The sequence below is a fragment of the Orycteropus afer genome, unplaced genomic scaffold, assembly GCF_000298275.1.
Source record: "Orycteropus afer afer isolate SDZICR_OR568_19922 unplaced genomic scaffold, OryAfe1.0 scaffold00356, whole genome shotgun sequence".
NCBI lineage: Eukaryota > Metazoa > Chordata > Mammalia > Tubulidentata > Orycteropodidae > Orycteropus > Orycteropus afer.
This window is the reverse complement of record NW_006921943.1, coordinates 214,247-225,992: the sequence shown is the minus strand read 5'-3', so window position 1 is coordinate 225,992 and position 11,746 is coordinate 214,247. Positions and strand designations below refer to the sequence as shown.

The 11,746-nt window shown below is 45.9% G+C and overlaps 1 protein-coding gene across 1 annotated transcript in view; it reads left to right on the top strand.

Annotated features, from left to right (window-relative positions):
* The window catches only part of FBXO15 (F-box protein 15), a 66,242-nt gene that overhangs the window by 26,146 nt on the left and 28,350 nt on the right, over positions 1-11,746 (top strand). The window contains exon 10 of the mRNA XM_007952725.2: positions 1,343-1,485. Within this exon, the coding sequence (XP_007950916.2) occupies positions 1,343-1,485 (143 nt within the window). The remainder of the gene's footprint in view (positions 1-1,342; positions 1,486-11,746) is intronic.

Genomic DNA, 11,746 nt, shown 5'->3' with positions numbered 1-11,746 from the left:
GACTATGGTTTATGGGGGCAGGAGAGCTTCATTGCTAGTAGACTGTGGTTTATGGGGCAGGAGAGCTTCATCGCTGGTAGACTGTGGTTCATGGGGGCAGGAGAGCTTCATCGCTGGTAGACTGTGGTTTATGGGGCAGGAGAGCTTCATCGCTGGTAGACTGTGGTTCATGGGGGCAGGAGAGCTTCATCGCTAGTAGACTGTGGTTTATGGGGGCAGGAGAGCTTCATCGCTAGTAGACTATGGTTTATGGGGGCAGGAGAGCTTCATCGCTAGTAGACTGTGGTTTATGGGGCAGGAGAGCTTCATCGCTAGTAGACTATGGTTTATGGCATAGGAGAGTTTCATCACTAGTAGACTGTGGTTTATGGGTGTAGGTAGGAGAGCTTCATCACTAGTAGACTATGGTTTATGGGTGTAGGCAGGAGAGTTTCATCACTAGTAGACTATGGTTTATGGGTGTAGGTAGGAGAGTTTCATCACTAGTAGACTATGGTTTATGGGTGTAGGTAGGAGAGCTTCACCACTAGTAGACTATGGTTTATGGAGCAGGAGAGCTTCATCACTAGTAGACTCTGGTTTATGGGGGTAGGTAGGAGAGTTTCATCACTAATAGACTGTGATTTACGAGGACAGGAGAGCTTCATCATTGTGTGACCCCACTGCCACCCCTCACCTTATTTGCGCGTCTTGTTGGGGGATTTTTTGTAGCAGAGCACACAGACTCATGACTTCCTGGCTGAATCTGAACTGCAGATGTGCTTAGTGTGGTCTCCGCAGTGTGTGTGTATTGCAGTGCATTTGAGTGTCTTCAGGGGGGTCTCCAGGTGGGGTCAGTCAGTTCCTCTTCCCTGCAGCACTCTCCGGTCACCTGTGGGTTTCACTCTTCCTTACTCATGTTTTTATTCCCCAAGAAGCCTGAGAACTTTGGAATTTGTTTCCATATATAATAAGGTTTTCCCTACTGAGTATCGGGGCATCTTGACTGTGGGTCTCTGCCCAGGTCCTGGTATACCGGTCTCTTGTGTGGTGTGTTCTGCCATGAAGTTCTATCCTTGATGCTGAGAGGATGCCGAAGGCATGGGGTTGCCTCTGTAGAGCTGGTTCTGGGGCTGATCTCAGAAACCTGCCCTCCTAGAGTGGTCTTTGGCTGCCTGCAGAGCTCACAGATGTTGCTACTGGGATAAGCAGCAGTTATTTAGAGCCCTTGGTATTGAAGGTGATTGGGAACCCCACGGGGTCCCGTTGACAGGATGGGGTACTTTCAGTGGGTATTGAGTGCTTTTGGCATGTCATTGCTGATTTTGGCAAATTTGCATGTATGTTTTCTTTTGCTTTGTAGCCCATATGAGCTGCCTCCTCACAGCCCCTTTCTGGATGATGCCCCAGAGTACGGCTTACACGGCTACCAACTCCATGTCGATTTGCACAGCGGAGGAGTCTTCTGCCTATGTGGCACGTTTCGCAATCTCTTTTCCAGGAAAGGTGAAACCAGTCGCTTTTTTGTTTCTATACCAAATTAAAAGGCTGGTGAGAACAGGGAGCCCTATGTCTTACATCTTAGCTAAGAATTGTCACTGTACTGGTCATTTTATCATCCACTGGCATGTCTGTCCTCCCAGACCCTTAAATCGTTCTAGGACTTGTGAAATACCCGGGCCGGATCTGATCTCTTTAGCTTCTGTCTGTCTCTATCAGCCCTCCTCACCTCTTTCTGCCTCCTGGATGTGTTCTGTACTTCTCTTTTCTACTGATTGTTCTTCCCCACCTCCTTCCCACCCCCTCTTCAAAAGACTTCCCTGCTCTCTCAAATGATTGTGGTACATTTGTCAGTGGGGCCAGTGTAAGGCCTGACCAGGATATGAATATAGGGATACCAGCCCTTCTCTTTTCTCTAGTCTGTTAAGGGGAAGTAGAAGTCCTTGATCTGAGGACTGAATTTCTTTTTTTCTAATGCAGAGACACCCAGGACTGACCATAAATTTCCCTCTAAGGTCTGCTTTATCAACATACTACACATTATGATATGTTTTGTTTTCATTGCCATTTGCTTTAAAATGCTTTCTAATTGCACTTTGACTTTTCCTTTGATGTGTGGGTTAGATAGGAATCAATTTTGTTTTCTGCTATTTGGGGATTTCCTGGATATCTTGCTGTTACTGATTTCTAATTTAATTTTATTATGGACAGAACATATGCTTTGAATAACCTGAATCCTTTAAAATTTGTTGAGACGTGTTTTGTGGCCCAGAACACAGTCTTTCTTGGTCCATGTTCTGTATGTAGTGGAGAAGAGTATATACTGAGCAGAGTGCTCTAACTTTGCTGATCTGGTCAAGGTGGTTGGTATGTTCAACTCTTCTATCTCCTTGTAGATTTTCTGCCAGCATGTTTCTCTCAGTTATTGAGAGGGAAGTGTTAAAATGACCAGTCCTCTTCGTGGAGTTGTCTGTTTCCACACTCTTCTAGAACAGTGTGTTACCAGTATAACATCTTCCATCCTCAGCGCTTAATCCTATTTGTGTTTAGGGTTTCTGGTGGGCCCACTTCACAAGCCTCTTATAATTTAGAGCGGCCTGTTCACCTTTTCATGCTGTTTGTGTGTTGAAGAAACCAGACCTGCTGTTTGTCCTGTGCAGTTTCTTGCATTTGGGTGGGTACTTCTAGCATTGACATGTTTGTCCATGCCCCATGTTCCTATACACTGGTAACTTTATGGAGCAGTTTGATCAAATTTGAGTTATCTTTCTTCTTTTTTTTCTGAGTGAGAATTCACACGTGCTTTTGTGTATTTCACCAGAAGGATCAGTGTGTCTGGTTTTCTCAATAGTGGTTAATGGTCAGATCAGTCAGGGTTTTCCAGCCTGGCCTAGTACTTAATACTGTACATTTCTGTATGAATGTTCACTAAGTTGTTTTTAGCATTTATCGATGATAGATGTTCATACAGATTTTTATGAGAGATTGCAAAGTGAAGATTTCCTAGTTCCATCATTCCTTCTCCATCTAGTAGCTAGCATTCCTATACAAAGAAGCAAAGTCATGATAAATGGAGAAAAGATTGAAGTTGTCAGGATTTCATTTTACTTGGATGCACACTCAACACCCATGAAAGCAACGGTCAAGAAATCAAACAATGTATTACATTGGGAAAATCTACTGCAAAAGACCTCTTGTTAAAGAACAAAGATGTCACCTTGAAGACTGAGGTGGCCTTAGCCAAGCCATGGCCTTTTCAGTCACTTCATATGCAGGCAAAAGGTGGGTGAGGAATAAGGAAGATGGAAGAGTTGATGCCAGAAAAGCAAACAAACCTGTCTTGGAAGAATCACAGCCATGCTACTTAGAAGCAAGGATGGTGAGACTTCGTCTCAGGTACTTGGCACGTGCTGTCAGAAGGGACGATTCCCTAGACAGGGACATCATGCTTGGTAAAGTAGAGGGTCCATGAAAAAGAGGAAGACCCTCAGTGAGGTGGACTGACACAGCGGCTGCAAGAAAGGGCTCAAGCACAGCAACAGTTGTGATTGTGAGGGTGGCGCAGCACTGCACATTTCGTTCACTTGCATATGGGGTTGCAGTGCGTCGGAGCCAGCTTGGCGTTAGGTGGCAGCACCTAACAACACCAACATCATTCCTTCTCCACCAGCTAGAATTCCTCTATATTCTTTTATCAGCTGTTTGTTATTGTTATGTGCTGTTGAGTCGGACCTGACTCATAGCGACCCCTCCTTGGGTTTCTGAGGCAGTATCACTACAAGAGTAGTTTGCCTCATCTTCCTTCTGAGAAGTGGCTGGTAGGTTTGAACCGCCAGCCTTCTGATTAGCAGTCAAGTGCCTTAGGCAGTATGCTACCAGAGCTCCTGTAGTCACTGTGAAATGTAGTCGGTGTGGGAAAAGCAAGATACTTTCTTGATTCTTTCCCTTTATTTATTTATTTACAGACTAGTGAGTTGATGGCTTTAGTAGTTTTCAAAGTTCACTGAGGTTTTTTTTTTTTGGTAGTATTATTATGAATTAAAGGAATCCTGGTAGCGCAGTGGTTAAGAGCTCAACTGCTAACCCAAAGGTTTGTAGTTCAAACCCATCAGCCACTCCATGGGAGAAAGATATTGCAGTCTGCTTCTGTAAAGATTATAGCCTTGGAAACCCTGTGGGGCAGTTTTACTCTGTCCTCTAGGGACTCTGTGAGTTGATATTGGCTCAGGGGGCCGTGGGTTTGGTTTGGGCTTGGATTCCATAAAGATTGACAGCCTTGGAAGCCCTGTGGGGCAGTTCCACTCTGTCCTCTAGGGGTGCTGTGACTTGGAATCGACTCCACAGCAGTGGGTTTGGTTTGGGCTTTGCTGCTGTAAGATGACAGCCTTGGAGACCCTGTGGGGCAGTTCCACTCTGTCCTCTAGGGGCATTGTGAGTTGGAATTGACTCCATGGCAGTGGGTTTGGTTTGGGGTTTGCTTGTATAAAGATGACAGCCTTGAAAACCTTTGGGGGCAGTTCTACTCTGTCATATAGGATCTTATGAGTCGGAGTCAACTCATTGGGAACAGGTTTATTTCTTGTTTTTTATTATGAACTTATGGACTAAAAATTTTATTTGGTGTGTTTTAGTCTATTATCAGAAGAAAGATTGGGCAATCTACTTCTGTAGTGATACCACCTTGGAAACCCAAGGCAGGGTCGCTATGAGTTGGGTCCAACTTGATGGCACATAGCAACAACAACAAGAGTCTATTATAGTCAGTATTCTTCTTGTTGTGATTTTGATGCTCAGACTGTCCAGTCTTTGGCCAATGGCTCCTGTGTCCTCTTGACATGACTCTAGTCATGTTTGATGGCTTGCTTGTGTTCATCATGACAGGATGCTGTAGGTGCATGTTGTCTGTTTCTTGGCCAGACCTGGAATCAGCCATTTCCCCAATGAGCTCTGGTTCCTTTCTGTGGGAAATGGTATTCACAGTCCATGACCTGGAGCCTGGGCAGACTCATAGCTCTTGGGTTTTCATTGGTCAGAGTTTTCAGTGGGCAGAGCTGAGACATTTGTAGGTTTTCTAATGTGACGAAAAAAATCATACATTCATTTGAAGGTATTAGTTCTGATGAACAACTTTGATTATATAGCTTGTAACTCTTTTCTTATATGCTGAAAATCTTGGTTCCTAACACCATCAACAATGTATAATCATTTCAAAATCACAGTATTGATGTGATTATGGGCATTAAGCCTACTGTGTGCTCCTTTGCCTATAGCTCTGTTTGCTGTCCTCTGTCTGCTTAGGCTCGATCCCTTTAGATGTAAAGCTAACCCACCTGCAGTCATTTTTTCTGTGTGGTGACCCTACCACTTTGATATACAGTTAGAGGGCCTTGTTTCACTTCACACAGTCTGGTGTCACTAGACTGAAGGGAAGAGTCACATAAAGTTTTGAAAGATTCTGGCCAATGCCCTTCAGTGGAGCTTGAGTCATTTTGTGTTTCTAACTTCATGGGAAGATTTTAAATACTTTATTATGTATGTCTGCTCTGGGTCATTGTTATGATTCTTACCAAGTTAAGGAAGTTTCTATTCTTGGACTGCTTGGATTTTTTTTTAAAAATCAGGATTGCTATAACATGTTATCAGATACATCTTTGGGCAACTACTGACAAACAGCATTTCCCCCCATTTTCATAGTGTACATTCCTCTCTAAGGCGGGATAATGCTCATATAGTCACTTCCGGTGGCATGCTTTGTACCTGTGGATGATACTTTACTGCACAAATGACAGTTCTTCCCAATCTGAACACAAGTAGAGTCTGTCTCATCCCCTTATCACAAGCAAACACCAGTCCCTTTGCCCTTTCTCTCCAGCAGGGTTGATCCCTCCTCGTTATCCTGATTACTCAACACTGAGAGGGTGGGGACTGTTACACAGGGAGCCCTTTGTTGTTGGAGGCCAGGCTTGCGCTCCTGCCTCCCTTATTCTGTAATGCTGGTGACATTTGGCATTGATTTCTCAGCCCTAAGCTGTGCCCTTGCTGATGATGACAATGAGTGTGGGGCAACTTGTGTGGAGTGATCACTGTAGGCACTTGCTAAATATTTTATATTTTTATTCACTTAATCTTCTTAGCAATCCTGTGAGGGGAGTAGTGGTCTCCTCGCATTTTGTTGATGGAGATTTGATCGTTTCAGTAAATTCTGTAGTTGCATACAACTCAGTTAGAAAACCCCACTGCTGTTGAGTTGATTCTGATTGATGGTGACCATTTACAATACAAAACAGAAGTGTTCTCTAGGGTTTCCAAGGTGGTAAATCTTCATGGAAGCAGACTGATGCAGCTTCTTCCACGAAGCAGCTGGTGAGTTTGAACTGCCAACCTTTTGATCAGCACCTGACTATTTTAACCACTGTGCCACTAGCGCTCCTTGCATACAACTGAAAAAGTGACCCCTCCTTGGGTTTCTGAGGCAGTATCTCTGTGGAAGTAGATTGCCCAGTCTTCCTTCTGAGGAGTGGCTAGTGGGTTTGAACTAGGCATTAGCAGTCAAATGCCTCAGGCACTACGCCACCAGAGCTCCCTAATACAACTAACAAGTGGCAAAGCTGCACTCTGCCCAGGCCCCTGTGACTGAGTTGGCTACATCGTCCCCTGCGTGGTTTTACTTCCTCGTTCTTTGTTTATGTAATATAAATTGGTAGGTGGTAGATCTGTTGCTGTTGTTAGGTGACTCACTGGGACCCTGTGTGCAGAACCCTGTGGCAGCCTCCCGATTCCTGCCGTGCTTGAGTCTGTCGCGGCAGCCACTGGCTCAGTCCATCCCGTCGAGGGTCTTCTTTTCCTCCGACCCTCTACTGTACCAAAGATGACGGCCTTCTGCAGGGATTGGTCCCTCCAGGTGCCATGTCTGAAGTACGAGGCATGAAGGCTACAGATAGAACGTATCTCCTGGTGTGTGTGATTGTGATTGTGTTGATGCCTGACACAATGCTTAGATGGTTAGATACCTGTTAGAACATGAGGAGGTTCCCTTCAATGAAGGAGAGTCTGAGACACTAAGATTGCAACAATTTGCCTGCTCTCTGTTCTTTTAAGTAAGAAGACTTTGCACGTGGCCCCAGATGCCTTTCTTCTGTGTGGCTCTGCTGTCAGGCATTCAGCAGAGGGCGCTGTTGCCATCAGCCTTTCATTCTGTCACCGTTAAAGGTACAAACAGAATGTCAGCTGTGCAGTTCCAGGTTCCCTAGTTTTTGAGAAACTGGTAGTGTGCGGTATATCCAGTATGTTCCCTGTGTCATTGCACTGGGAGATTGCACTTTGCCCTACTTAAACACACCTTCTCTGGACTGAGGGTGATGCTTATCGTCATGTCCTGGGGTTCAGGTGGCTGTGTGCTCTGTGACACCATGAGCACCCAACTGGTTGTGATGAGCCAGTCAGATTTGTTTGTGTAGTTCACTTATTTACAGACACTTAACTGCAGACAGTGTGCAGGCACAGGGTGGGCTTACGTCAGTAGGACCCGTGCCTGCAGGGAGCTGGGTACAGACACTGCACAGTGTGAGGACATAGCAGGCTCGTCACACAGAAACCCCACCCATAGAGAGCTGAGTACAGAGAAGGACTGTCACCCTGAAGCCATCACAGGTGGGATTTGCTCTAGGGATTCAGGAGAGTTCGAGGGACATGCAGCATGGAATTGCCATGGGAAAGGTGGCACCAGGTGTGGTGTTGGGACAGGTTAGTGGGGAGTAGCCCAGAGAAATAGTTGGAGTTATGTGGTGATGGAAAACAGAAAACTTTAGATGAAACACGTTATGTCAGCTGCCCGAGTGTGGTCGCTGTATAGCTCTGTCCAGCATGCTGTCTCTGACCAAGGATTCTGGGGATTTATTAGCTTCTTCACAAGGTTACTGGTATTTTTTGAAGAAAATCTCAATGAGGATGGGTTCTGGAAATGCACAGTTAAGTCTAAATCCATTCAGGAATATATGTATACATGTGGAATGACTGATACTGTTTTTGTGTTAAAATTTTAATTACAAGGTGCTGTAACTTTTTCCTATGTATGAAATGTGTACAGCTTACGGAAAAACAATAAAGTCAAAACTCACGTCCCAAGAGCACATTTTAGGAAATGGACCATTGGGGTAAGTTGGCAGCCGCTGCTTGCCCCTTCCTGGTCCCAGCTCCCTCTTCCTGCTGGAGGTAGCCACTCCTCTGTGCCTGGTGTCCTTGTGCCCCTGTGGTTTCTCTTTTCTGTCCTTAAACATCTTTGTGTTGTGAAATGACACACAGAAGTGCAAAGGAAAAATTACTGGAGAGTAAACCACCTGCGTGACAACCACCCAGGTCCCGGTTTAGCTGTGGCTAGAAGAGGGGAGCAGAGCCGACCTGACGTCGCACACGCTGCAAAGCTGAGACCAGGGCCAGACAGACAGACAGACACGGGGTCGGAGCTCCCCTGCCTTCCACGTTCTTTGTCCAGTTGTTTTCATGTACAGAGAATAATTCTCACATACACTGGATTTATAGCAAAGCATTTAATTGCTGTTTTAATTAATTCCACACAATATGTTTACGTATCTGTGTGTCTTCATCAGTCAGAGGGTACGCGTGTATTTCTGTGGAGAGTTAGCGTAGAACATGTGAAGAATAATGTGCCTGGGATAGGCTGGAAAGATCTAGAGCTGAAGATGCAGGGGTGTAAGTAATCAGAGGACTCATGGTACAGATTCTTCCAGAAGAAGCACAACCCCAGGGGGGTTTGCAGAGGGAGGTTTGCAGAGGGAGGTTTGCAGAGGAGGTTTGCAGAGGGAGGTTTGCAGAGGGAGGTTGCAGAGGGAGGTTTGAATGGGGAGGGACTTGGTACTCTCCACCCATTGGTCAAAATGTCTTTTCTCAACAAAATATCCCTTTATTCTATTTCTTTAACTCTGTTCCATGTTCTTTGCTACAAGGTCCTTTGGACTTTTTTTTTTTTTTTTTAAACAAAACAAAACAATGTTTGTTACTAAAACTAAACTAGAAAACCTTGGATAGTGCCTCAAGCTTCCAGAAGGCCCTCTGATGGCGCAGTGTGTGAGGCATTTGACTCCTAACCAGAAGGTTGGTGATTCAAACCTGCCAGTGGCTCCGTGGGAGGAAGATGAGGTACTTTATTTCTGTAAAGATTTATAGCCTTGGAAACTTGATGGGGGTCACTGTCAGAGTCACCTTGATGGCAGTGGATGGAAGAGCACTGAAGATCTGAGAATCTGCCTGAGCTGTTGGTGGTCATCGGCTACCATTGAGTTGGTTGTGACTCATAACGACCTTGTGTGCAACAGCGGGAGTGCTGCACGGGCCTGGGCATCCTCGCAGTTGTTATTGGAGGCTGTGTTGGAGCCTTGTGTCTGTCTATATCGTTGAGGGTCTTCCCAAAGACCTGAGACCTGATTTTCTCCCCGTGGGAGTAGAGTACTCACATGGATGGCCAATGAACTTCTTATTTTAAAGTGCTATTGAGTCATACCAACTCACAGCAACCCTGTGTATAATAGAATGAAACACTGTTCAGGCCTGGGCCGTCCTCACAATCATTGTTAGGTGTGAGTCCATTGTTTCTGGCACTGTGTCAGTCCGTCCCCTTGAGGGCTGTCCCAGAGACCCGAGACCTTATTTTCCCTCAATGGGAGCAGGGAACATACATGGATGGCCAGTGAACTTGTTTTGTTAGGTGCCACTGAGTTGGTTTCCACTGATAGTGACCCTGTGACCAGAAGGCAGCACTGCCCAGGCCTGGGCCATCCTCACAGTCCTCATTAGTCTGAGTCCATTGTTGCAGCCGCTGTGTTAGTCCATATCATTGAGGGCCTTCCTGAAGACCTAAGACCTTGTTTTCTCCGAGTGGAAACAGAGAACACACATGGATGGCCAATGAACTTGTTCGATGCTGTGGAGTCATTTCTGACTCATAGCAACCTTGTGTACGACAGAAGGAGGCAGTGCACGGTCTGCACCAGCCTCGTGACTGGAGTCTGGTGTGGCAGCCACTGTCCATCCATCTTGTTGAGGGTCTTCCTCTTTTTTGCTGACTGTCTACTTCGCTAAAGGGTCAGTAAATACGCAGGCGTACTGAGTGGCTTGTCAGCCACCCGCCAGGAGAGCGGTGTTTGGCCAGCACTGCACTGTCCATCCATCCTGGTGCCTCTGGGGTTTGGATGCCAGCACTTATCTGACAGACCCAGTTCCTGGCCCAGCAAACACCAGCTCCTGTCCTAGTCTCCATGTGTTATTGCCCATTCCAATGAGAGTCCTTCTCTCCTGGCAGGAGCAGGAGTAGCCTGGGTCCTCATATATTGCTCAACCTCTGAGATGTTATTTTCCTGCGTGAGAGACTGTGTCTAGGGATCGGGTTTTCTCCTCAGCACTACCTGATAGTGAATAAAAAGGATCCGTGTCTTTTCTTTTTTTCCTGAGAGGCTTATTTGACTGCTTCTCATGGGAACTTTGTCATATCTCCCCCACACCCCTCAGGGAACTGGGAAGTTTCCTCTTTGTGGTGTATTTTTGTAGTGTATTTTGCCACTTTGACAAGGCACTACTGCATTGAGAGTTTCTCAAAGGAGCCATATTAACTCTTACAGAAAAGTTTGTGACCCCCGGGCCTGTATACATCTGCCCCCTCCATCTTTGCTTAGAAGGAGCCCTGGTGGTGCAGTGGTTATTCTCTGAACTAAGTTGACCCTTTGAACCCACCAATCACTCTGCGGGAAAAAAGACCTGGCAGCCTGCTCCCATAAAGATTACCCACTGCCATCAAGTCAATTCTGACTCGTAGCCACCCAATAGGACAGTAGAACTACCCCATAGTGTTTCTAAGGCTGTCATCTTTATGGGAAGGAGCCCTAGTGGCACAGTGGTTGAAACACTCTGATGTTAACCAAGAGATTGTTGGTTCAAACCCACCAGCCACTCTGTGGGAGAAAGATAGGACAGTCTGCTTCTCTCAAAATTTATGGATGGAAGTGGGTTTCTTTGCTTAAAATCTGCCACTAAAATTAAAAGGGAAGTTTAGGTGAAGAAATATTTTGCCATCTGAGTCAGATTTCTGCTAAAAAATGAAACATACATTGTATTTTTCTGGCCTTTCTGTGTTGTGAGTGCTTGGTGTGTTGCTGAATGGCTCAGGATGTCCAACGTGCGGAAACCAGAAGGCTGCTTTGCTGCACACGGTGTTGGTCCCTTTCTGTGCTGGCTTTTATTGACACGAAGAGCAGGCAATGTGTGTGGCTTTGTGTTGTATCATAAATGCTTTGGTTTGGTGTTTGGCGATTTTCCCTGTAGCTAATTCTGAGAATTCCTCCCACCGTGTGTTCACATGATCAGTGAGCCGGTATTTACATCATCATTTGGTGTCATGCCATGCTGCCTGTGGTGGTTTAGTTTGTGTGGCAACTCAGCTGGGCCTGGTGGAGTGGCTGGGCAGCTGGATGTCATATTCCCCATGATGACACTGTCATCAGCTCCATGGTGGAATCTACTGTGAGCAGCTGAGTAGCTGCCTTAGGGATGTGATCTGCTCCCTGTATATAAGAAGCAGCTTTGGGAATGGTCTCTAGCTTATGGCACGCTTGAACCCCGCATGTAGCCATGTCATTGTTTAGCCATTTGCCATGCTCTACCGATCTTCAGCCAAAACCAGGCCAGGAGCTGATTGTGGAACAGACCATCAACTGCTCATATGCAAATTCAACTTGAAGTTAAAGACAATTAAAACAAG